Source organism: Chrysemys picta, chromosome 19 (assembly GCF_011386835.1).
Source record: "Chrysemys picta bellii isolate R12L10 chromosome 19, ASM1138683v2, whole genome shotgun sequence".
NCBI lineage: Eukaryota > Metazoa > Chordata > Testudines > Emydidae > Chrysemys > Chrysemys picta.
Genome location: NC_088809.1, coordinates 17,314,855 through 17,340,887, shown reverse-complemented (window position 1 = coordinate 17,340,887; position 26,033 = coordinate 17,314,855). Strand labels below are relative to the sequence as shown.

Genomic DNA, 26,033 nt, shown 5'->3' with positions numbered 1-26,033 from the left:
TGTCAAACAGCTCTTGCGTCCCACACCAGAGAGGCTGGATTTCTGTGGCAAATGAAGTGATCCCTATAAATCCTTTACTACCCACACAGAAGTGTTGTAAAGCTTAACTAGTTGATTTGTGGAAAATGTTCTGAGCTCCTTGGAGGAAAGAATTGCAAAGTATTATTATGTCATTTGAGCAAAAATAGGTTATCTATGGGTGAAGTTGGGATGCAGAGGGAAACAATTAAGCAATTCAGATAGAATTTCCCCTGAAGAGAGCAGAGCAAACTGGCCATAGAAATAGAATTAAACAAGGTACGACAATTTGAGGGGGACCCCAGGCATGTGCAGCATGAGGAAAAAGTGAGCAGAGAGATGCAGTCTAGATTGTGCAGAGTTAAAATGATGGGTTGGCATATCCTCACTGTTTACATGCAGCTCTGGCTGCTGCACCAGGTTTGCTTATGGTCACATTCTTTGTTAGGCTAGAGGAGAAGAGCTATAGACTGTAAATACGACCTTTCTGAGATGCTGAATTCTTCAGTGCCTGCCAGCACACTGTATCTATCTACAGCCTCCAAGGACAAGCACTGGCACAGAGAGGTGAATTAGTAGAAAAACTAGAGGTTTATTTTTTAATAAAATACATTATTACAAAATAACCATTTCCCCACCACATATAATTACCAGGTGTTGTAATTGACCAAGAGGAACAGTGCTGTCTTCATCAGGAGGAGGCACTTCCTCTACTGGGCAGTGGTTTAGCCAGGGCTAACAAAGTCCCTACAAATCAGACAGCCTAGGCTAATCCAGAGCATAGCTCCAAACAGCCTCTGTGCATTTCATAGTCAGACCACAGAAGGTCTAGGTGGGACTAGAACTGTCTGCTGTGATCTCATTAGACTTTATGGGGGTGTGTGCCTTATCACATGTGATGCCAACACCCAACTAGGGATCAGGAGGGTGATGTAATCAGTGCTGTTTGGGTCTTCCCATGTTTGTTTTAGACTCAGTACTTAGTTTGGCCTAACCTCTCTCCCTCTCTGTATATTGTATTTGGACCAAGGATGATAGCACTTCACATAGGCTGACCAGACAGCAAATGTGAAAAATCGGGACGGGGTGGGGGTAATAGGCGCCTATATAAGACCAAGCTCCGAATATTGGGACTGACCCTATAAAATGGGGACAGCTGGTCACCCTAACTTCAGAGGGCCTTTTAAAAAAAGAGCAACAAGGAAAAAGTCCCTCTGTACTTTAACTGAATGGGGCTCCATGCTTCTCTTTTCTTGGGGTGAACTCAGTGGGGATCCCCCATGCCAGAATAGTTTAGTCACCACTAGTCAGTGCCTAAAGCTGCGACTAAATCAGAACCATCTGCTGTCTTGCAGCCCATCGGCCTTCCACTCACATTTTGGCTGAGCTCATAAAGGTGTGCACTCCTATCCTGACAAATATAGTCTGCTGAACCATAGACCAGATGTATCAGCCTAGAAAGACTCAGTCTAAGGTATAAAATGTTGAGTTCAGCTGGCATTTGATCTGTGATGGCCTGATGAACTGGGGGCTATTTCAACATATCAGAAGAGGAAGAGGGTACAGGTTCTTCTTTCAGTGCAGACCCTGCCAAGAAAGAGACAGGTTCAGTAAAAGTCATCACCACCTTCTCCTGGATGGGTCTTCCTGCCCAGCACCTCCCCAGGAGGCACAGCTCTGAGCTAAGCTGTACTTCAGCTGACTTTGCCATAGTCACGCCCAAAACTTTACGAGTAACCCAGGTCATTCACCCCAGATGTTATCTCCATGATGCGGGCATGCACCCAACCCACACAATGAAATATTGACACCTATTAAGATTTTACGGCCCCCGTCTGTTGATCTAACTAACCATAAGCCACATCTGCAACCCTATTTCAGCTCTCTCTTGTTGCTCTCCCCAGCTCTGTTATCTTAACAGCATCTTTCTCATGCCTTGTGTGAAACAGGGAGGGCCAGATTCATCACTGGGTCAAATGGTGTGACTTCATCAACTTTCAATGGTGCATCTAACTTAGATAGGGGAGTCCACTTACATTTCACTGAGAGCCCGTCACATTGTTCTGCAGATTGCTCATGGAGGAAGGGGAAGCCTCTTCTTTTTCCTGTGATATTGCCCAGTCCAAACCAGATGAAACAATTATTCCTTCTGGGATTACCCCACAACAGCATCAGTGATAAAGACTAATCTCTGTTGTGCAAAAGTAGCCATGATCCAATTGGTCTCAATGTTTCACACCATGCTTAGTGAAGCATTCCCAACTCTTTGGAAATCAGAGTAGGTTTGTGTTAAAAGTAGGGCTGTCGATTAATCGCAGTTAACTCACGTGATTAACTCAAAAAAATTAATCACGATTTAAAAAATTAATCGTGATTAATCGCAGTTTTAATCGCATTGTTATAGAATAGAATACCAATTGAAATTTATTAAATATTTTGGATGTTTTTCTACATTTTCATATATATTCTGTGTTGTAATTGAAGTCAAAGTGTATGGTTTTTATTATAAAAATTTTCACTGTAAAAATGATAAACAAAAGAAACAGTATTTTTCAGTTCACCTCATACAAGTACTGAAGCGTGATCTTTGTTGTGAAAGTACAACTTTACAAATGTAGATTTTTTTTGTTACATAACTGCACTCAAAAACAAAACAATGTAAAACTTCAGAGCCTATAAGTCCACTCAGTCCTACTTCTTGTTCAACCAATCGCTAAGAAAAATAAGTTTGTTCACATTTACAGGAGATAATGCTGCCCTCTACTTATTTACAATGTCACCAGAAAGTGAGAGCAGGTATTTGCATGGCACTTTTTTAGGTATCTACGTGCCAGATATGCTAAACATTCGTATTCCCCTTCATGTTTCGGCCACCATTCCAGAGGACATGCTTCCATGCTGATGATGCTCGTTAAAAAAATAATGCGTTAATTAAATTTGTGACTGAACTCTTTGGGGGAGAATTCTATATCCCCTGCTGTTTTACCTGCATTTCATGTTATAGCAGTCTCAGATGATGACCCAGCACATTTTCTTCATTTTAAGAACACTTTCACTGCAGATTTGACAAAACGCAAAGAAGGTACCAATGTGAGATTTCTAAAGATAGTTACAGCACTCGACCCAAGGTTTAAGAATCTGAAGTGCCTTCCAAAATCTGAGAGGGACGAGGTGTGGAGCATGCTTTCAGAAGTCTTAAAAGAGCAGCACTCCGATGCAGAAACTACAGAACCCGAACCATCAAAAAAGAAAATCAACCTTCTGCTGGTGGCATCTGACAGATAATGAAAATGAACATGTGTCAGTCCGCACTGCTTTGGATTGTTATCAAGCAGAACCCGTCATCAGCATGGACGCACATCCCCTGGAATGGTGGTTGAAGCATGAAGGGACATATGAATCTTTAGCACATCTGGCACATAAATATCTTGCAATGTCAGCTACAACAATGCCATGAGAACGCCTGTTCTCACTTTCAGGTGACACTGTAAACAAGAAGCAGGCAGCATTATCTCCTGCAAATGTAAACAAACTTGTTTGAGCAATTGGCTGAACAAGAAGTAGGTCTGAGTGGACTTGCAGGCTCTAAAATTTTACATTGGCTTATTGTTGAATGCAGTTTTTTTGTACATAATTCTACATTTGTAAGTTCAACTTTCATGATAAAGAGATTGCACTACAGTACTTGTATGAGGTGAATTGAAAAATACTATATTTTGTTTTTTTTACAGTGCAAATACTTGTAATAAAAATAAATATAAAGTGAGCACTGTACACTTTTTATTCTGTTGTAATTGAAATCAATATATTTGAAAATGTAGAAAACATCCAAAAATATTTAAATAAATGGTATTCTATTATTGTTTAAGTTTGATTAATAATACAATTAGTTTGATCGCGCGATTAGGCGCGATTAATTTTTTTAATCGCTTGACAGCTCTCGTTAAAAGATATTCTAGAAAGATCAGTAAGTGTATGTCCAGTGACTCATGAATAACCCAGATTTCAATGGGTATTCTTTTAAAACACCCAAGAATAAGTTCTTTCTGCAAGTCACCTCTTGTCCTGTAGGATGCACTGTAGATAGAGCAAAGGATTTAACCCCAACTTAACCTCATGACTCTGAGAATGGATCATTAGACATAAGGACTGAGATTTTCAAATCCACCTAGGAGATCTGGGTGATCAATGCCCATTAAAATTAATTTCTGGAATAGCTGTTCATTTGAATGGAAATTGACAGTCCAGATCCCTTAGGCAGCTGTGAAAAAACAACCTAGATTTGCAGTGTTGCAATGTTATGATGTTATTCTAAGGTGATATGTGTGAAATTAATGGGCAGCAGGTTTAAAATAAATAAAAGGAAGTTCTTCTTCACACAGTGCACAGTCAACTTGTGGAACTCCTTGCCTAAGGAGGTTGTGAAGGCTAGGACTATAACAGGGTTTAAAAGAGAACTGGATAAATTCATGGAGGTTAAGTCCATTAATGGCTATTAGCCAGGATGGGTAAGGAATGGTGTCCCTAGCCTCTGTTTGTCAGAGGATGGAGATGGATGGCAGGAGAGAGATCATTGATCATTACCTGTTAGGTTCACTCCCTCTGGGGCACCTGGCATTGGACACTGTCGGTAGACAGGATACTGGGCTGGATGGACCTTTGGTCTGACCCAGTACGGCCATTCTTATGTTCTTATTGGGTTTTAAAAGCAGTCAGTGCAGGCCTAGCTCTGCTCCCACTGAAGCCAATGGGAGTTTTGCCATTGACTCCAGTCATCGCAGAGTTAGCGCAAACACTGACTGACGCTCTTTAGTGATTGGACCACTGAGGGAATAAGCAAAGAGCTAATGGAAATTCTTCATATCCAAGGGCCTTGTAACTTCAGAGCTGAAGGTCATGGGTTCTAGTCTCTGTTCAGTGTTATGTGGATTTGACAATCACTAGAGCCAACCGATCCAGAGAAGGAAGTGTCTAGCTGCTCTCCAAAATATTTTTATATACTGTACATACACACACAGACAGATTTGTTGTATAATCTCTATACATGAACACACATACAAATACCTCCTGCTCTCTGCAGTCTCAGGTAAAAGAAGAATTAATTGTTACTTACACACACGGGAGTCCTCATTTCCGCATATTTGAACTTCCTCTGTTTGTAATAATCCCGTCGTGGGAGAAAGTGCAGCAGGAGCAGATCACACACTATAGATGCCTTAAATCAAAGCATGACACAGAAACCAAACCATGGTTAGGGCAGCACCTAAAGTATTAGATCTTCTAAACCAGGAATCTGCACCAATCTCCTGAGTCCATAACATTCATCCCAAAGTATCCCAAAGCACCTTGCAAACAGCAATCACTTCATCCACTTTGGACGTGGAACAAGGCAGCTGTTTAATAGTGCAGAGTCATACTGCACCTTAGTTTAGGACAGAAGTGATACATGCAGGATTCAAGCCAGGAGACTTAAGTAGGCAGAAAGTAATTACTTAAACTGTAATTTGGCTAACACCCTAAGTTTAACACCCTTCCTGTTGCAAAAGGTGCCATGCAGTCTTTAATGGCAACAAGCAGCCAGGATCCCAATGTGGTATCTCACCTCAAAGACAGAACCTCACCGCTGAAAGCCATGCTGGGGTATTGGTTTGGTACAGATGCAAAAGGAAGACCTCTACCTATCAGCCAGAATATTTGTTCCAGCGTTTCTTTTGGAGGTCTCCCATGATAATATTGACCAGGCCTGACTTTCCTTAGCTTGACTGGGTCCAGCAAGATGGCAGTCCAAGCTGATATGCAGACCATCTAACATCAGTCCCCATTGCACCGTGGTTTGTTCATATCTAGGGGATCTGGAGATAGATGAGCTCTATTGCAAGGAAATATCTCCTCCTATTCATTTTGCATTTTCCACATTTACAGGGCCGGGTGGATGCCTATGTGGAGCTGGTATTTTGCTATAGCTCAGAGTCACTTTCACTTCAGTGCCACGTGCAAGCAGAATAATTTGCATGTTCACATGCAGGCTGGACATAGCAATACTCACCACTCCAAATATACCAATTCCAGAGCCTATCGTGGTCATCGTTGGGATGATGTTAAATTTACCTGCCTGAATAAAATCAGAGAAAATAGGCAGGATCTCTTAATAAAGCAGAGGAATCCTGCAGGGGGAAGGAACGAGTAGGGCTAGAAATGACCCTGCTAAGGAACCTTGCGTGGCTACCACTTGAAGAGTTCACTCCCTCTCAGAGGTATGCAGGAGCTGTGGATACCCCTCTAGAGAAGGAGATGGGGTGACTGGGCATTTTAGATATCAAGCCATTACTTTCTTTTTCTTTTGTGAACTGAATATTCCTGAAGGCACTGGGATTTCCGTCCATGCTACTGGAGTTCTCTATTTAGGCAAAGAAGAGGAAAAGGATGGGCAGTTCCAATGACTTTCCTTATGCTCCTCCTGCAATGCTCCTCAACTACTCATGACCCAAAGAGACCAGTTTCTAGTGACAAGGGGCAAGTCTATCTCCACACCCGTGCTTGGTGTCTGTGCTGAGACTGCCAACCAGAGTGCCATCTATACTAATGTAGGGGTGAGTCTGGGATGTGGGCACCAGGAAAAGACCGAGACTATCAGCTCACAATGGTTACTTTCTGATTGACCAAACCATTAGTTTTGACGACTGTGACCTATTATCTTTAAACACCAGCCTTAGAAAATGGCTTGCAGTGCTCAATGGCCATTGTGGAAAGTGTAAAGAGCTGGTGTAAATAGCTGTACAGAGAGAACCATTTGCAAAACCAGGAACTATGCTACATATTCCCGAGTGCCATCTACTGGCAGTTTATCTATTAACTTGCATCAAGAGAGAGAGAGAGCGCTCTGTCACAGCAGGAAGCACCCAGGACTCCAGCAGAAATCATATCCATCCCCACAAAGTTTGCTGAAACAATTCAACCCCTCTACTTCAGTAAATGAGCTTCAGGCATATATAGAAATGGCATACACACCATCCTGACTCTCATTCAACCTTCATTCTGAGTCTAAGACCCTGAAATGCACTAGGTTCAGATACTGGGGTAGATTATATAACACATGAACTGGCAATGAAATTAAAAGCTAGGCTCATGAGAAGTCCATGAATTAAATTTAAAATGAATTCACACAGGATGTTACCTTTCCATTCACCAGGATGTCGAACCGGATTCCAAATACCTTGTACAAAGTCCTGTAGTTAGTTCCATTCTCGCTGTAGTATTTGGCATACCTTTCCAATCAGACAGATAATATGTTAAATGGCCTTTCATGGTCTTTAGAAAACAAAAATAAACCAAACTAATATAAACCACTTAGAAAATTGAGAAACTAGAACTTTTGTGACTGAGTGGACAGAGGAAGGGACTGGGACTTGGGAGATTCTTGCCCTGCTGGATGACGTAGGGCAAGTCACGTCCCTGCTTGGTGCCTCAGTTTCCCCATTTGGAAAATGGGGCTAATAATAGTGACATCCTTTGTAAAGTGCTTAGAGGATAAGAGCTGAGGAAAAGTGCTAGATAACAGCTTGTTAGTTAGTATTATTTTTACCCTGAAGCTGACCTCTTCCAAATCAAAATCAGTGAATGAACTGAAAATATTCAACTGAAAATTTCATGACTAGCTAAGATGAGATGAGTTCATTTGCTCCTGTTTGAACATTTGTTGTTTATTGCTACTGGGTGTATTATGTTATTACAAGAAGAATAATTAAGTGTTACGGTGCACAGGGCTCTTATTTGTTACTATTACATAAATCTAAAGAAATTAATAACAAACAAATAAAAAAAAATGGGTGGGTATTTCAATATCTATAGCTAGGCAACCTATGATGAGGCATTCGACTGAGAATCCTATACCACTAATGGGTGAATGGATGTAGGGTGTGAATTTCTGTGATCACTGCGGTACCAGTTTAGAGGGTATCTGGCTGGTTTTAGGAAAGTTTGGCCTAACTCACAAATACCTTGTTCTTGACAATACGTGTAGTGAATATATTCATGCTCTTACTACATTTGGAACATATTAATAAGGTGACCCACCAACTGCATGTTGTCTTTTTTTGCAGCCCACCCAGCATCCAAGTTTGATGGGGGGGGGAGAACCCCAAAATCATTGGCTAGCATACTTCTGCTCCTCCTCACCCCACTGAGGGAGCATGGACCACTCTCAGCAGCACCTGCTGGCATGGCACCGCCAACTCTGAGGGGTTGGTAGGGTCAGAGAGCAAGCCTACTCTGCACTCACCCTGCAGGAGCGGCTCCTGCTCTTGGCATTGGAACCCAGCACAGAGGGTCAGTGCCACTCAGGTTTGGCCTGGCTGCCTCCCTCCTCCCCCTCCCCCGTTATGACAGAAGGGGAGCCGGGTTAAATTGTTGACCCCATGCACTAAGCCACAATGTCACTCACTCAAATTTGGCCCAGCCGCCCTGCCTGTCATGACAGAGGGGCAGTAATGATACTGACCGCCTGTGTTTTGAGAACAAAGAATGCAAAGTGCTATATAAGAGCTACGTAAGTGCAGTGCCAGGTGTAGCACTATACAGCTATAGTGACAATTATGGGATCTGCTAACCCATTTCAGCAAAGGAAATACATCGTGTTGTGATTATTATGATGTTTTAATTTGGGGCATATGGGTGACCCTGGGAGGGTTTTGCAATGGCTCAGAGCTAGGAGTCTGGAGTGAGTGCCTGGGTGTGTGAGAAGAGGAAGAGAGGAAGGACAACTGATTAAAGGGAGGTGGAGCATTTTCACTTCCTGGTCTAAAGCAAACGGCTGCTCTTTGCACACGCAACAGTGACATTTATTTTGATAGCCGGGAGAATAATCCCTGTTTTTAGAGAGTCTGTAATGTGCTTTGAGATCCTCCAAGATGAAAGAAACTATATATGAAGGCTGAACAGAAGATAATAGGGCCATCTTACCTGAAGTTGAAGCCTGGTGAAACATTATTGTCATCATTGTAAAGTCCGTGAAACTGGTAAACAGGTTTACAGTATGTAACGGGCCAGTCGAGGTCACAGTCCCAGTCTATGGTGATACCGACAACCCCGCCCTATGAGAGACACGACAAAAGGACAGGAAATATCCACGTCATTATCATGCAGAAATTTGTGCTCAGGATGCTCTGATGCATCCTGGTTTTGTTAGCTTTTTAATTTGGAAAGGGATGCTCCATAGTAACATGTTTCACCTCTTCCTCTTCCCTGGTGTAAGATGCTAACATGTAGACCGGTGGCTTGTGTGAGAGCCAGGCATGTGCACTTGTGGAGGTGGAGAGGGAAATGTTAACAAAAAGCAATAAGGAAGCAAAAAAGCCTGAACCAAAGCAGCGGTGAGCTTCTCAATACAAAGGCCAAACAGGATGAGAAGGGTGGAGACAGAAAAAAAAAATCCCCTCTTTATTTGTTCTAAAACAAACAACATTGTAGCACCTCGTGATCAGCAACGTGGCAAATACACACAATCCTTGTTAACATGAGCACGAAATGCTCTGCCTTTCCTGATCTCTTTTTGCAGATTAGATCATATTTCTCTATAGTCTAAGGGCTTGGCTACACTTGCGAGTTACAGCGCATTAAAGGAGCCCCGGGTGCACTAGCTCACTACCCGTCCACACTGGCAAGACACGTAGAGCGCTCTGACTCCACGGCTAGAGCGCTCCTGGTACTCCACCTCGGCGAGTAGAATAATGTTCGATGCACCCCTGCTGGAGCGCCCCAGCATCAGTGTGAACGAGGTGTTGCATTACTGAGCTCTGATCAGCCTCCAGAAACGTCCCATAATCTCCTTAAATCAAGTGGCCACTCTTGTCATTGTTTTGGAATCACTGCAGGCATGCCGATGTGACCTTTGAAAGCTCCGTTTCTGACAGCCAGCATGCTTATCTGCTCCGAGACAAAGCAACCATTACTGTGGAATGCTGTGTGTGAGAGAGGGGGAGAGGGAGGGGGAGGTCTGCTGCTGTCTGAACTTACAAGACAGCATGCTGACATGCTCTCAGCCCCACAAAAACCCACTCTTTCTCCCCCCACATACACACAACACACTCCCTGTCACACTCCACGCCCCCCCATCTGAAAAGCACGTTGCAGCCACTTGCATGCTGGGATAGCTACCACAATGCACTGCTCTCTGTGCCCACGCCAGTGCGCTGGCAGCTGTCAGTGTGGACCGACTACAGCGCTCTCCCTAGTGCGCTCTCCAAAGGCAGTTTAACTCAAAGCGCTCTATATCTGCAAGTGTAGCCATGCCCTAAGGATATGTCTGCATTTTGAGCTGGAGGAGACATGCCTGCTAGGTACATACTCAGGGCATCTAGTGCCTTATGCTGCTCACACCACCATGGCTACATTTTACTTTCAGCATGTTAGCTCAGCGAGTATGTCTCCCTGAGCTGAAATTTGTTCCTCCAGCTTGAAGTGTAAACAAGGACACCTTGTTGACTCCTATTTCCCAAGTTTGGATTTTGCTGCAAACAAAATATATAAAGTGATATGGATCAAGGTATAGAGCTGTGCTAATGACAATTTTTCACTTCAGTGGCCAAACCCCCCCTCCCACACACACATTTCAGGTCAACCTCATACACCCCCTCATTCTCATGACCAAAGCAAACATCAGTTGAAATCTGTGTACCTTAAAGGCCAGAGCACGAAAATTTTGTCCCGATTCCTTCACAATGTATCCCAGCTCAAACACAGGGCACAAGGGATCTTTGTTTTTGTGGTAGGAGCATTTTTTCAGATAGCTTGTGGTAATGCCCTCCACCAGGTTGCGTCTGTGAATAAAAAAGAATCTGCATGTCAACTGAATGAAATGTGATAGTTTGATTAGTTGTGGTATAAAAAGCCAGATTTTCAAATGAGCTCATTACTCACCACCCAGCAGCTGATGTCCAGAGTCTCATAAGAGTTCTGCACCCAACGTGCAAAGTTCTTTTGAAAATCTGGACACTTGTTTCCATGCCTGAGCGGGTACTGAGCTCTTTCGAAAAGCTAGGCCATAGTGAGCATCGTGCTTTAAAATCAGCAACACGAGAGCAAAGAACGTACATTGTTTTGCAAAACTTATAATTTAGAGACAGAAATAAGGATTGAGGCAAGGCTCAGAAATTTGTTTTCAAAGCAGTGGAAGAGAGGGTTTTAGCTATAAACCATTATGGACACAGTGCTCCAGATTGTTTCTGTTGTTGTTTGTTTATATTGCAGTAGTACCTACAGGCCACAGTCAGGACAGGTCCCATTGTGCTAGGTGCTGTACTAACACATACTAAGAGAGTTCCTGGCCAAAAGGGCATAACGCTCACTTACACTATTTTAAACCAGATTAACTTCATTCAAGTCAGTTGGAGTTTCTCTGGATTTACATTAGTGTAACTGGTCCCATTTTGACTTTGTAACATGGTTTTGTCATGAAGAAATTAAGATAGTGAAGGCAAAATATGACAGAGGGATTTGTTTAGCTGGGTTCTGTGCATTTCATCTTATTACCACTGTAGAATATCTTATTCTCTTTCTCCCCTCCTGGGAGCACTGAACTGGCAATCCCTGGCACTGAGTAATGGTGGCTGGACAGACTCTACTGAATACATGCTGCTTGAGAGAGCAGCATGGATTAACGTCAGGTTACTGTGTATTTAACCTCATAAATAGTACAGGGACAGGACAAATCTATAGAAGGGAAATCTGTCATGCCCAGCACAAATGACTTTTGTTCATTTGTTCTGGATCAAATTTATAATCAGACTAGCAACAAATCCTCTTACACTTGTTCCTTTGGTCAGAGAGACAGTTTACAGAGAGGCACTGAGGGAATTATTTCCTAAATCAATTACTATATTAGAAGCAGAAATTGTAATGATGTGAAGGGCCTTTGACAATTTCTATACTATCTAGGTTGTCCTGGTGCTTTAGCTGCTCCCACTGTAGTACTTCATTTTATATTTCTGCCTTCAGAAGAATAAAAAGACAGAAAGAGGAGAGGTGTGTGTACCATGACAACTGAGCTCTCCAGTAAATTTCATTGCAATCTCTGCTTCTCTGATTTTAAGACTAAAATTAGACACCATTTACAGCCAAATACAGCTGAATGCTAGCACCAACGCAGCAGGTTTTACATAGCTGAAGTGTTCCTTATAATACTACCTAGTTCCTATGTAGGCATTTTTCATCAGTAGATCTCAAAGTTCTTTACAAAGGAGGTCAGGATGATTACCCCCATTTTACGGATGGACAAACTGAGGCATATAGAGGGCAAAGTGACTTGTCCAAGGTCAGTGGCACAGCTGGGAATAGAACTAGGTCTCCTGAGTCCCAATCCAGTGCTCTAGCCACTAGGGGTATGGCTACACTGCAGTTGGATGTGAGCTTCCCAGGCTGGGTAGACAGACTCGTGCTAGCTGGACTTGAGCTAGCATAGCAAAAATAGCAGTGTGGACGTTGCTGCAGAGGCTCGGGCTAGCCACCCAATCGCCTGTGTCTGAGCTGAGGTGGCCTAACTTTATAACGCGTGGTTTAGTGTAGCTAGGAGTGAGTCTCTGCCAGTGCAGCAACGTCTACACCACTATTTCTAGTGTGCTAGTGTAACACCGACAGACCCTGGTCATCGGTGGGCGGGATCGAATGTGGGGCCGCTGAAGCTTAGTGCATGAGCCTCTACTGCTTGAGCTAAAAGCCAACTGGCTCTTAGCTAAGGCCGTAGAGCAGACTCATTTTAACTCTCTAAGTGGTCCCGGTGCCACTAGATGGGACAGAACACCACACCCAGAAGGTGTGTGAGTTAGGGCTAGTCTACGCTGGCAGCGCTTTAATGTGCCTTGTGTGGTTGCGGCAGAGCACTGGGGGAGAGGTCTCCCAGCATTCTAAAAAACCCCACCTCCACAAGGGGAGTGGCTCCCAGCGCTGGTGCACTGTTTACACTGGCACTTTACAGCACTGAAACTTGCTGCGCATTGTGGGGTGTTTTTTCACACCCCTGAGCGAGAAAGTTGCAGCTCTGTAAATTGCCAGTGTAGACAAGCCCTTACACTAGTGTGAATCTGTGTGCCCAGGCTGAGACTCGCTCCCAGCTATACTAAACCGTGTGTTATAAAGTTAGGCCCTGCTCTTGCGAATAAGTTCATAACTTTACTCACATGAGCAGTCTTATTGTTTGGAGGGTCAAGGCTTTCGTCCCCATTTTGGTTAGTGACTCATTTAAGGATCAGTCCTGATTCCTGCTAACTGATTTGTTATTGAATGCTGCAGTCAACCAAATACTGGACTCAGGGACAAAAGATGGTGTTTTCTGCACCAAATGAGCCAAGAGCTATAAGTACAATACTACATTGCTTTACATAGTGGCAGGGATCAAACTCTTTAGCGATCAGAAAAAAAAAGTCATACGGATTTGACATTTGATCTCTTTAAAAAAACAAAACATATACTCACCTGGAGACTTTAAACGTGGGGAAGGTGATGCTGTTCTTAATAAATAAGGTAAAATTTTCAGCTTCTAAGAGCAATGGGGGGCTGAAAAATACACGTGTTAACAAGAGCTTGTCTTTCAGTTAGCCAACATCTAAAGTAATTACAATAAAGGGAAGAAAAATAGATGCACAGAAATTATTTGGGATAGCATCCAAACGATCACATTCAGGACCCAATGAGAGATTTGGTCTGGTCCTTGCACTTTCTAGATAAAAAGATGAATTCCAAAGTACCCTAGATAGAAGCACTATAGAGAAGGGGGAATATTTGCTATGCAGACAAGCCTTGTCTTGTGCCCGATGAAGGAGATTCCTTTCAGTATATGCTGTGTTGACTTTACTGTGGAGAAGCAATAATGCAGAAGCTAAATGTCCTCTCCTCATCCCCACCCACTGATCAGTTGGCTGATACAGAGACCAGGCTTTGGTTTTGCAGCTGGCTACTGTACAGCACCTGACGTTTTACAGTTAGAACAGAGGAATTTGAATTACTTTTCTGCTGAACATGTTGGCCAAATTCTGAAGTCTTTATCCTCAAGCAAAACTCCCACTAAAGGCAACAAGCTCAAATCCATGGCTCATGAGAGGCTCTCACTCCCAATGATGGGAGCTCCTTATTTTCTATGGTAAGATCCTGTGCAGCCTCAGAAAGGGGCAGGGAGCTCTCTGACCCATACGCAGGACTCAAGGCTCCTGGCTTTTCATGCCACCATTGCTGGGGAAGAAAGGAGGCTACTAAAACCCTGGCATAACAATACACCCTAAAGCCTGGAAGCAGCCATAGAGGAAGGAGATAGGCTAGTCAGACCACCCATAACATGATCTGGTGGCTGGGATGACTGAGAAGGACTCCAGAGCCATTATTGAGGCCCATCCCTTGAATGCATGCAGGGTATGTGTCTGATAGGCTCCTGCTTCTCCCCAGTTCTGGTGACTCAGGGAAGTGGGAGAAGCAGCATGGGGACTAGGCAGCTACCTCACTGGGTTGGAGCGGCCCTCACCACAATGAGGGATATAAGGGGGGGGAATTCACTTCTCCTCTGCTAAGATCTGCTCAATCAAGAGGCCATTTGTAGTGCACAACGGCAGCTTTTTTGAACTTACTAACTTATGAAAAATGCTACGTGTTCATATGTACCCAGGAGACGGTGCTCTATTAGCTAGCTGCATTTCCTGTGTAACAGGGCAGTCTGTCCTCTCTTTAAGAGTAGTTGAGGCATGGGTCCAGCCAGCCGTGTTCCAAGGCTTGGCTCCTTTAAGGATAGATATTCTGGGACTTGTAGGTCTTCTAAAGATCACATGACCAAACAGAGAGTAAGTCCTGCTGGAGATTGGGGGTCAGGTTAAGTGAGAGTCATGTGACAGGCTACAGTATATCAGGCAAGCCAGTGGCTCAGGAGAAAGACTGGCTGGAGGTTCTTGATGGTGGGCTAGAGCAGGGGTTCTCAACGTTTTTCTTTTTGACTCCCCCCCTCACCCCCAACATACTATAAAAACTCCACAGCCCGCCTAGGCCACAACTGTTTTTCTGCATGTAAAAGCCAGAGCCGACATTAAGGGGCAGCAAGCAGAGCAATTGTCCAGGGCCCCACGCCACAAGGAGCCCCATGACACTAAGTTGCTCAGGCTTCAGCTCTGGATGGCGAGACTTTGGCTTTCTGCCCTGGGCCCCAGTGAGCCTAATGTTGGCCCTGCTTGGCGGACCCCCTGAAACCTGCTCACAGCCCCCCCAGGGGGCCTCGGACCCCTGGTTGAGAATTGCTGGGCTAGAGAATGCTGAGGAACAGACATCTGGGAGGAGTTGAGGAGGTAAGATTTAGAAGAAGCCGGGAAGGGCACACAGAAGAAGGAAGAGGCTTGGGCAATACACCACTAGTGGGCTATATTGAGGTTGCTGGGGAGGGAGCCCCTGGATAAACAGGGTAAGGATTCTGAGCCTCGGGGAAGAGCTGCAGCACTGCTTGACCCTGGGAGAGTTGCTGGAAGCCTATCTTTGTTTGGAAATTTGACTTACCCTGAAAGGGGAAGGACCTTTGCCGTAGTGCCTGGAAGACTCTGTGATGGATTTGGAGCGTCTCTGTAATTTATGAATACAGTATGTTGAGATGGTTATTGGGATGTTTACTGTATGACTATGTTGGTTTAGATTAACAGGTGGCTGTCAGGAAAAACAAGCAGGAAGGGAAACAAGTAGCTCCAGTTAAGCTACTTCTCAGCAAACTCTTGAGAGTTGTTAAGAGACGATGCCAAAATAGGAAAAGGCCTGGGAATGCGGTGATTAAAAGAACTGTGGCAGGTTTTAAAAGGAACATTCTCTCAAGACAGGGGAGTAGTGGATCAAGGGAACTCACACATGACACCTTGCGCAATGTGTCTGGAGATGTTATGCCTGCCAATACTCAGGGGATGGGAAGCTTTTAGCTAAGAAAGACGGTTGTTTTAAAATCCTTTCTGTCTAAGTGCTTTGTTCCACTATTTAAAATACTACTTTTGTTTCAGGAAAGCTGTATGATCCCTGTAAACCATTGATCACAGATTCCTGCAGGGAAGAACAACAGGTACTTGAGTTCAGTTGAACCTGCTGGATAGGAATGGTTGATCCACAGGGTGCTGTAGCCCAGGAATGGTCTAAATGTGGAAGAATTGTGGTAAAGGCAAAAGACCTCAAATGGTGCACTCAGAGAAACTGGGAAGAGGACAAACTTACAGGTAGCCCTGTAACCATGACAGCCCCAACCACTCAAACACACCAGAATCCAAAAGGGAAGATTATGACTCCCAGCTCGAGGATGGGGGAACGGAGGCGATGAAGGCACCTGTTGCTGGATCAGGTAAGCTGCTCTGGCATGTACATTATAGAGCACTTCTGCAAGACACTCCACAGAATTTCCCAGCCATATACACGTGTGTGAAAGTGTGATGGAAGTTCCTTGGTTGCTGATAAGGTGTGTGACAAATGTGAGATCTGGGAAATTTAAGGAGTTCAATAAAGCTGAAGTACTGAAGGGACCCCACCAGATCATCTAGTCTAACCCCTGTATGTCACAGCCTCCCATACCACCCAGCACCCACACACTAAACCCAATGATGAATTGTATTGAAATGTGCCAGGCATGCATGGAACAATAAGTGGAACAATAAGTGTTATGCTGATTTCCTGGGGAATGATTAATGCAAATTCTACGACCCCAGTTATCCAGCTTTTTGAAGCTGTGCCCTGAGGAGAGGGCCATTGATTGGTGATTGCCTGGTCCAGGATACTGGAGAGCAAAGGCCTGTGCTGTATAAAGACACACAGCTAAATTGTCCAGTTGGAAGGTCTAGTTCCTGATTGAAAAATTGACATGAACTTGTAACCAAGGGGGCAAACCTAGTTGTGGGGTTTGAATGATTGACAAGTATTCTAGGCTGGAGTTGGGGGTGACTTCTGGGAAGTTTTTAGCATGCATGTAAGTTCTATTAATGGTTTTTTATACATTTTCTCTGTAATGCTTTTCCCCTAAGAATACACGTGCTTGCTTAGAAAGAGCTGTGTGGTAAATTGTAATGGCTGGCAGTACACTGTTCAGAGCTCTCAGAGACAGAAAACAATGCACGGGGGCTGGCCGTTAGGTAGACTGGCTTGCCAGGGATATCAGACTGGCTGGCAGGGAGCTGTGCCTTAAGACCCCGTTCTGAAGGGAGAGTGATGGGTCTCCACCTAAGAGAGGTGACAATTGGGAGCCAGAAACCTTAAATGTGCCCCCATGGGACCATGGAGGGTGAATATAAGTGAGTTACCCTCAATCTGCAACACATGGCACCTGCCACCCCAGCCCACCACCAGGGATGTACTTACTGCTCTGCAAAACTGTGGCCATGTTCCAAGGTCATGGAGCAGCAGGGTCAGCATTTGGCCCCAGTAGAGTTTTGCCTGAGTAGGGGCTTCAGGATTTGGCTCATGAGCAGCAGTAGTTAGGCAGTGGTCTTGTTCCAGTGCAATCCTAACCTTACATGTAATACTAGCAATGCCCCTCACAACCAAGAAGGGAAATCTGACTGAAAATAGGACCATTTCTTACTCAGGAATCTGATCGTCCTCTTCTACAGGGCACCAGCCAAAAATCTCACAGGTCTTGTCATTGCTGTCGAAATCTACACACTTCCCAGTCATGATACCTGAAGAAAACAGGGTTTAAAGTTCACACTTGCAGTTGAATATGGGACTGTCCAACAGTTGTAGATGCTCACTGTCAAATCTCACATTATTGAGACAAAGGGCAGCCTTGTGCTCCTAGGACTTGGAAGACTGTTCAAATCACAGCTCTGCCACGGACTCCCTGTGTGACCTTGAACAAGTCACATAGACTTTTTGTGTCTCGGTTCCCCATCTGTGAAACAGCGATAACTGTCCTTCCTTTGTTTCTTTTGTCTGTTTGGTTTGTAAGCTTTTTGGGACACAGATTGTCTCTTACCCTGTGTTTTTCCAGTACACACCACAATGGGGCCCTGATCTTGCTTGAGAGTAAACAGTAACTAATAAATAAATAAATTATTATAATAGGCCTGGTGTCAAATATCTCACACACCACAAGGAAGGCAATAATGCTGTAGCAGAGTGTCTTTGAGGCTTTGCACTTAGTCTGTGGTTAACTCACTCAGTTTTAAAACTTTGGGGGACAATAACACTATCTTCATATGTGGGTCAGATTCACCCCTGTGCAGAGGGTCAGCACAGGGTCGATGCAACACTTTAAACCAGCAAAATAGGTCTTGTGCCTTCTGCACAGGGGTGAATTTCACCCAGCAGACTGGGGCTAAGGGAGTTGGGTATGGCCAAAGAATGTGAGTCCATGGCAAAGCTACAAACAGATGCCAAGAGTTCTGACTCCCCCTGACCACTCCAGCAAATAGTTTACTTTGATTGTTAGGAAGCAGTAAGGATTTGAGGATCAGGAGATCCTGTTCCTTGTGAGTCCAGATATTTGCTCAGTTTTTAGCAGCACCTGTTGTCAGAGATCTAGTTGAGTGGTTTCTCCTAGACATTTACCACACTGCTGTGAAGGACCCAACCATTGAATCCTGTGAGCTGAAATGCTCCAGAATCTGAACAGGCTGTGTCTCTGGCTTGGAGTCTCTAGGCACACTCTTGGTAGGGGTGCGAGACAGAGGATCTGCTTGAGATCCCATAGTCCAACTGCCTGGCCCAGGAACTAATATTGACCCTTCAGACTTCCCATCCTTAACCACACCCTTTCCCAAAACCCCAGCAGTGTGGATGCTCTGGGTTCACAGGTTAACTTTTCAAGGGCACGTGACAGGTGTAGCACATACAACACAGACATACTCTCTGCAAGTTTATAACACACTATTGTGCTTTACATTTAATAGCATGAGAAATACCCAGATCTATACAAAAACAATAAAACCTACAGGCATTTCCCTGCCTCAGTTTCCTCATCACTCCAGAGTATTCTTTGGGTTGGGATGAGAATACTCTGGGGGTATCCAGGTCTCTCTCCTGCTGTGCATTGTTTGTCTTCACCTCTCTGCCATGTCAGCTTTCTGTTTTCTGATGTTGGTTAATCCTGCAGCTAAACCACCACCGCTACTCCCCTCCCCCATGAGGGGATGCCCGTCTCCTCCCCCTTTCCTGTCTAAAACTTCCTGTGTGGCTTTCTCTGGCTATCTCAACATATCTTTCCTGTATTCACTCAACCTCTGTGGTTGTTAAAGACTAGCATGAACACCTGGGGTTTTTTTGTCCTGCCTTTGGGGATTTTCTGCTCTCCCTCCCCTTCTGCAGAGGAGTAGGAGAAAGCTCAAGCCCAGAAGAGCCAGTTAACATATTGTCCAAGGTGCTTCCATCTGAATGGTCAGTGGTTGTGTTATAATGACCCCCATCATCCCTGGGAGGGAGATAACCCTTGTCAGCAAGGATGGGGTCCACGTACACATAGAGGTATTCAATGATACTTTGAAGTTGTCACTATGAAAATTGCTGTATCAGCCAGAATTCAGATGTTGTACAGACAGTGTCCCCACATCGTCACCCCTGGATTTCTCCCCCACAAGTTTCCAGGTTTGCCTAAGTAACTTAAAAATGCACAGACTGCAACTATGGAACAGTGACCCCAAAAAGTAACCAGTTAATCACCACTCTCTGGTAGATTCTGATCATTCAGGCACGGAATATGGGAGTTGTCTGGAGAGACCTTACTAGGGTCACTCAGATTCCCTTGTCAGCTTCTCCATGTTTATTGCCTTTTAGGTGCAGCTGCTTAAAAAACCCCTTGGAAATTAAAGTATATAATTAAATAGTGTCCAAGAGCTCTTGGAGGGATATATATTAGGAGATAGAATGACCAGCATGCCCCATTACAATCCTGTTTCTACCTTAGTTAGCCATTTTCCTACCAACCTGCTTCATGAAATTATCTTCGTGTCCTTAAGATTGGAAGAAAACCCCCTGAGAAGGAAGTTAGCAACGCTGGCATTAAACCTGAGTTTCTGCTGCCAAGGAGGCACTGCTGTGGAGTGCACAGGCAGGTGTGGATGTAATCGTGGGAGTGGTTGACCCTTTTTCCAAAGAGTGGGAACAAGAGAGAATCTTTTCATGGTTCACATGTATCTGACCTTTTCCAAATGGGTTCAACCATTTGGAAAAGGTCACCTGATAGGCTGAAATACTGCCACCTTCCTTGTACTGTGAGAAAGTAACAAAACAACCTGTCTAATCCAATCTCTGCATTTCCAATATGCCTCTCGTTGTACCGTCTAGACTAAGAATTGCAGGCAGCCTGTTATTCATATAGCACCAAAAGCACATTAGGGGCTTCAGAGACAATGAAAGACAAAGTCCCTGCCCTGAAGAGCTCACAGTCTTAATGCCTTCCTTCTTACCTTGCCCCTGGCGACTGTACTTCCCTTGGATACAATCACTGTCATTATTGCATCGTCCTGCATCTGGCAGCTGTGATGAGAAAGAAAGCAGACATCTCTCAGTGGCTGGGAGTCAGGTGTCTAGCAATCCCTCTCTGTACTGTGCATGGGAAAGCCCTCTTCAATTTCAGTTGTCTTTAGACTAAGGGCTTGTCTACATGGGATATTTCTGCACAGCAAGCCAGGGTGCAAATCTACAGCATATAGCTTGCTGCACATAATGTTCCTCATAGACAAGCCCTCAAGCTGTGGCTTTAATGCAGAGTAACTCGAGTTATCACTGCTCAAACTAGCCTAGCTCTAGTGAGAGCAGCTACATTGCAAAATAACACTGGAGCCGCATTGAGTGATTGGATTAGCAGCTGGCAAATTGTGCTCATTTGAGCTGTACCCTGTACTACCGGCTGGGCCAGCCAACTCAAGTTAAAAGCACCACCACACTCAAGGGGCTTTGTGTGTGGACAGGACATGAATTGGGGCAACACTGGATTTATAACGCAAGGCAACTCTGCGGTGAAGAGAAGCCCTAAACTGGATTGAGAATTGTGCCCTACGAGAGGCAGATTTTCTAGGTGGCGATTCCCAGAATATAAGAGTGGAAAATCCTTAGGGAATCTGATTGTCTTCACTGTTGGGCCGAAGAAGATACTGCAGTCCCATCCCCTGCCTCACTAGAGATAGCATCTTGTGAATACAAGTACTACTCCTGGGGGAATTCTGTATCACTGCGCATGTGCAGAATTTATGTCCCCCACAGATTTCTTTGCTTCCCCGCAGAAAAAATGACTTTCTGATGGGGAAGCAAAGGGAAGCCACAAGAGTGGTCGTGTAACCTTCCCCAGCAGTATGTTTTGGGTGCCCAGGGCAGCCGGCAGAGAGGTAAATCACTGTGGGGCAGGGGGCGGGACTGGAGAAGACCCGGCTGGTGGTTTCTACCCTGTGCTAGGCTCAGCTGCTAGTCCCGGCTGGGCTGGGGAGGTTGGGACTTCCTCTTCCCCTGCAAGGCATCCAGGGCCAGGTTAGACCCACCCCCAGATTTCTCCCCCAGCTGTAGGAAGCTCTGCAAACTCCCCCACCCCCCGCACGCTTCCTGCACCCATTGCTCCTCAGCCACAGGGGGAGGGATCCCCGCACAGGGAGCTGCTCCCCTATCCGCCCAACCCCCGTGCACCCAGACCCCTCATACCCAGACCCTCCTGCTGAGCCTCACCCCCTCCCCTGCACTCAGAACCCCCTCCCCCAACAAGCCCCACTTCCCTGCATCACCCCGACGAGCCACTCACACACAGATCACCACCCTACCAAGCTCCAACCAGCTACACATGGATCCCCACCCCAGAGCCCCACTCCCTCAGCATCTGGACCCCCAACTAAGCCCTCCACACCCAGACCCCCCTGCTGAGCTCTATCCCCCCACACCCAGACTCCCGTGCTGAGCCCCAACCTCCTTCCCCTGGATCCCCCCTGCAGAGTCCCATTACCGTTGCACCCAGAACCCCCCAACAAGCCCCTGTGCATCCAGATCCCCCCCACACTCAGGTCCCCCACTGAGCCGCCCACACCCAGATTGCCCCACATAGAACCCTCTCAACCCACACCTGGATCCCCTGACACTAAGCTCCTCCATATTTGGATCCTGCCTTGCTGAGCCTGCCTGCCCACACCTGGTGCACCTGGCACAAAGGGGCAGGGCCCTGGGGTGTTTCTGGGGCAGGCCTGGTCCTTGCGCTGTGTCAGGGTTGGGTGCAGCCTCACTGCTGAGTCTGTGATCCCGGGGGGAGCTGTACAGTGATCTCCCACCTCTGTGCAGCCAGTGGCCTATGCTCCCCAATGCCATGCTGGGGCCTCCACATTTATTTGTCAAATACAATTTGCAGAATTTTGCACAATTTTAAAATTTTTAATTTTTTGGCACAGAATGCCCTCAGGAGTAAAGTACAAAGGAGGCAGGGGGTAAACTCCAGCCAGCTAACCAAATGTAGTAGATAATCCAACCCTCCCAAAGGCCCTGTACTGGTCCTGGTTATATATGTTGGCTGGATTCTCAATGGTGTTCAAGGGGACTTGCATGCTCAAATTTCCATTTAAAAATTAATGGGGACTTGAGCATCCAAATCCTTTAAATGGCGTTAGAAATCTCAGCAGACTGTGGAGATTGAGCGCAGGTGACTGAGTGCAGGTAGTTGCAGAAGACCATGTACTGCAATGCAAGGTTTCCTTGCAACCCTTTTGGACTTCTGAGACGTGACAAATCCTTCTGACACCAAATACAGGGAAGCTGTCCTTCATGGCGATGTCTCCACTGAGCAAATGCAAATTCTCAGGAAATCATGTAACAAGAGTTATCAACAGCTTCATGTTTGCTGTGGGGAGGATGGGGGAGGCTGAAAATAGATTTGCTAATGAGTGTCAGTACTAGGGATGTTTTATTATGGAAGGCAACTGTAGTACAGTGTATCCAACACATTAACTGTAGCTTTCCCTTGCATTATAAACAGCATATTTCTTTGCCAAAAAGCTTAATATCCATAAAACTAAAGATCAGAAGCTTGCTACTAGCAAATTGGTGGGAAAATAGTGAGCTGTGTTACCCCCGAAAAGATGGGACTTTGCTACTACAGGGAAAAATTCCACCCTGGCCTGCTCTAGTTTAGAGACTGTCTCTTATCCATTAGGGAGGATTTTTTTGTGAACTGATTTGCCTATCACTAGGCATAGAGGAAACTTGTGACTCCAGGTTTCTTATTGAAATAACCAGCCAAAGTGAGACAGTTCCAATGTCTCATCATTGGTTCAGTGGATGGGCCAGTAGACTGGGAGTCAGGAGAGCAGCTGTTTCCAGTTCTGCGACCTTGAGCAAATCTCTTCCCCTTCTGTGCCTCAGTTTCCCCATCTGTGAAATGATGGATGATGATGATACATGATGGATTAATATAGTGTGGTACAATAAGAACTGACCTAAAGCTTCCACAAAACTTGGACTCAAACACTGAGGTGTGATTGAGTTTGGGTAAATCCTCTACAAGTTCTTTCATTTGGGGGATTGGCTGGAATTTTAGGCAAATATTTGGGGTGGGGGGAGAGGAAGAGTCCTGATTTTTCTCCCCTGAATGTTTTCACCCATCCCTAATAAACCTAAATTAAAAAAAAGAAAATCCCTGCAAATATAAAACAATTCTATTTACCTCAGGGCAAATATCCTGCTTCTGTCCGGGGGTGATAATGACGTTCGTCATCACCACAAATGAACTGTCCCCCTACAAAGAGGAATGCGATCAAGTCAAAGGGGGAAACTTATTTTCAAGTGAGTCATCATGATGGGGTGGTAGTTACTGGGTGGAAGGTGTTACTGTTATGCAAAAACCTTCATCTGACCATGGCCCAGGAGGTAAACAACCCCACCTAGAGCACGTACTGGCAGAGGTTGTCAGGATGCCCATCCTTCCTCCCTTAGGCAGACTCATCCTTAACCCTCTTACCAACACTGCTACTTTAAAGACTTAACCAGATGGTTGCTCGTGAGAGGCAGGCAGTCTCTCCTGTGGATAGCAGAGATGCTACAAGGGGGAGCAGTAGGAGGAAATGGAGATAAAATATCACCCAGCCAAATAAGGAGACGAGGGACAATGGGGCCAGTAATGATTATCTGTGAAGTTCTTTTTCCTGGGGATACATCATTTTGGGCTGCTGCGCCTCCCTCAGAGCCTCATCAGCAGTTTAGACCCCCTGCTTTGGAGAGGGGACAAGGAGCCCCTAATAAATAGTAACTAGTCATGAGCTGACGGTAACCTATAGTCTGATTTTTTTTCCCAGAGGTGCTTCACGTTCAGTTCCTATTGACTGTAAGGGAAGTGGCAGATGCTCAGGACCTCTAGAAATAAGGCCCTGAGTGTGTTGCCAAACGGACGCCCTTTCAGCCAGTGGTAGCCCAGCACATGCTGCCAATTTACAGAGAAGGCTGTAGAGTTGAAGAGTCATTTGTTGGTTCCCTCTCCTCCGCAAGGTGCCAATAAAGAACAGTGATTAGAAAAAAGCCCTCCCTCCTCCTTACCTGAGGTGGGAAAACATAGTCGGCCACATCCCAGACGTGTGGGCCCATCCCGCTAATGTTAGTAACAGTTAAACCTTTGAGCTTCACCGAGACCGAGCTGATGATGCCGTCCTGTGACTGATAACCCTTCTCATAGAGGAAAACCCACCTAGGCAAACAAAGTCATTCAGATGAGTTACAGAACATCACATTCATTAGGAATACAGTGGGGTATCTGTTTTTTTGTCTAGTCACCAGGACGGAGTAGACATAGAATGGGCTCCATTTGCAGAATGGGAAAAGCACAGATATTCCAGAAGGAGGAAGCACCGTGCAGTGGTTGAAGAACAGCACTGTGTTTGGGGACCTGGTTCTGTTCCTCATTCTGCCACTGACTCCTTATGTGACCTTGGGCTTAACTGAGTTGCCTATGTTTTCAAGCATGGCCTGGTTTCTTTGGGTCTCCCACTTCAGAAGCCAAAGGTCTGACTTCCAGAGGTGCTGAACATCCCCAACACTAGGTCTGTGATGGCGCTAGCCCCTCTGAAAATCAGACTCATGTGGCTTTTGAAGTTGGACACTTTCTGAGGCACTCAGAAGTAGAGACCATGCTAGAAAATTTGATACTTAACTGAGTCTACAGGTTTCAATTTCCCCATCTACAAAACGAGGGTAACAAAACTTACCCATCTCACAGGAGTGTTGTGAGTCATAACTCAGCTATGTTGGTAAAGTACTTGAAATTGTAGATGGAAGGAGCTATAGGTAGATTTGAAAAGCATTATTACTGAGTTATTTCTGTGCAAAATATCTTGAAATATATTTTGAAATTCCTGGTGGGAACAGGAATTGGTTCAGTTCAAACAGAAACCACCCCGAAAGAGAAACCGACTCAAAATTTGAACCTAACCCAAACCAAACTTTGGTGTTAAAAAAAAATCTACTATTCCTTTTTGCACAACCCCGCAAGTCCTGGCCAGACTATGGACCAGAACCACAAACACCTAAAATACCTTCAAGGAAGGTTGTTGTGAGAGACTTTTCAGCCAAGTCTCACAAACTTGCAGGGGCTATATGAACGTGTTGCACATCTTGGAAGTCTCGCTCACACAACAAGACTACTGATTCCACCGAGGATATTTGCATGAAGAAGGGTTGCAGGAATAGATCTAAATCAGAATCCGTATCTTGAAGGCCTTTCAATCTCTTCCATTTATAGGCCTCAAAGTACTCTACAGAAACAACTCATTCAGCCTTACTACACCACCACAAAGTGGGGAAATATCTCCTCTCCCTTTTCAAAGATTATAAAATTAGGAATTGAAAAGTCTAAGGCAGCCAGTGGGAAAGTCAGAAATAGAACCCACAGTCCTGAAAGTCGTAACTTACAGTTCTCTTTTCTAACCACTTGCTAACACGACCCCCCCCCTTAAATTAATGTCAATGTCTCTAGATTTCAACAAAGGCATAAAACGTGTGATAGTTCCATTAAAAAAAGCGATCTTCAAACTAAAATGCATGTTCTTTACCTATGTGAATTCGGCAGCTTTTGCTGATGGCAT

General features: G+C 45.1%; 1 protein-coding gene across 2 annotated transcripts in view; it reads right to left on the bottom strand.

Moving 5' to 3' along the window:
• Nucleotides 1-590: 590 nt before the first annotated feature.
• The window catches only part of P2RX1 (purinergic receptor P2X 1), a 32,625-nt gene continuing 7,182 nt past the window's right edge, over nt 591-26,033 (bottom strand). The window contains exons 2-14 of one of the 2 annotated variants that reach the window (XM_042857760.2): nt 24,493-24,640; nt 23,627-23,698; nt 20,403-20,472; nt 17,582-17,678; nt 15,535-15,597; nt 13,483-13,563; nt 10,691-10,832; nt 8,977-9,107; nt 7,193-7,283; nt 6,065-6,130; nt 5,132-5,233; nt 2,055-2,123; nt 591-1,605 (exon numbers count right to left, since the gene is read on the bottom strand). In XM_042857760.2, coding sequence (XP_042713694.1) covers nt 2,058-2,123; nt 5,132-5,233; nt 6,065-6,130; nt 7,193-7,283; nt 8,977-9,107; nt 10,691-10,832; nt 13,483-13,563; nt 15,535-15,597; nt 17,582-17,678; nt 20,403-20,472; nt 23,627-23,698; nt 24,493-24,640 — 1,129 coding nt within the window. In that variant the 3' untranslated portion in view covers nt 591-1,605; nt 2,055-2,057. The remainder of the gene's footprint in view (nt 1,606-2,054; nt 2,124-5,131; nt 5,234-6,064; nt 6,131-7,192; nt 7,284-8,976; nt 9,108-10,690; nt 10,833-13,482; nt 13,564-15,534; nt 15,598-17,581; nt 17,679-20,402; nt 20,473-23,626; nt 23,699-24,492; nt 24,641-26,033) is intronic. The other variant, XM_005284389.5, reaches the window with a different exon arrangement.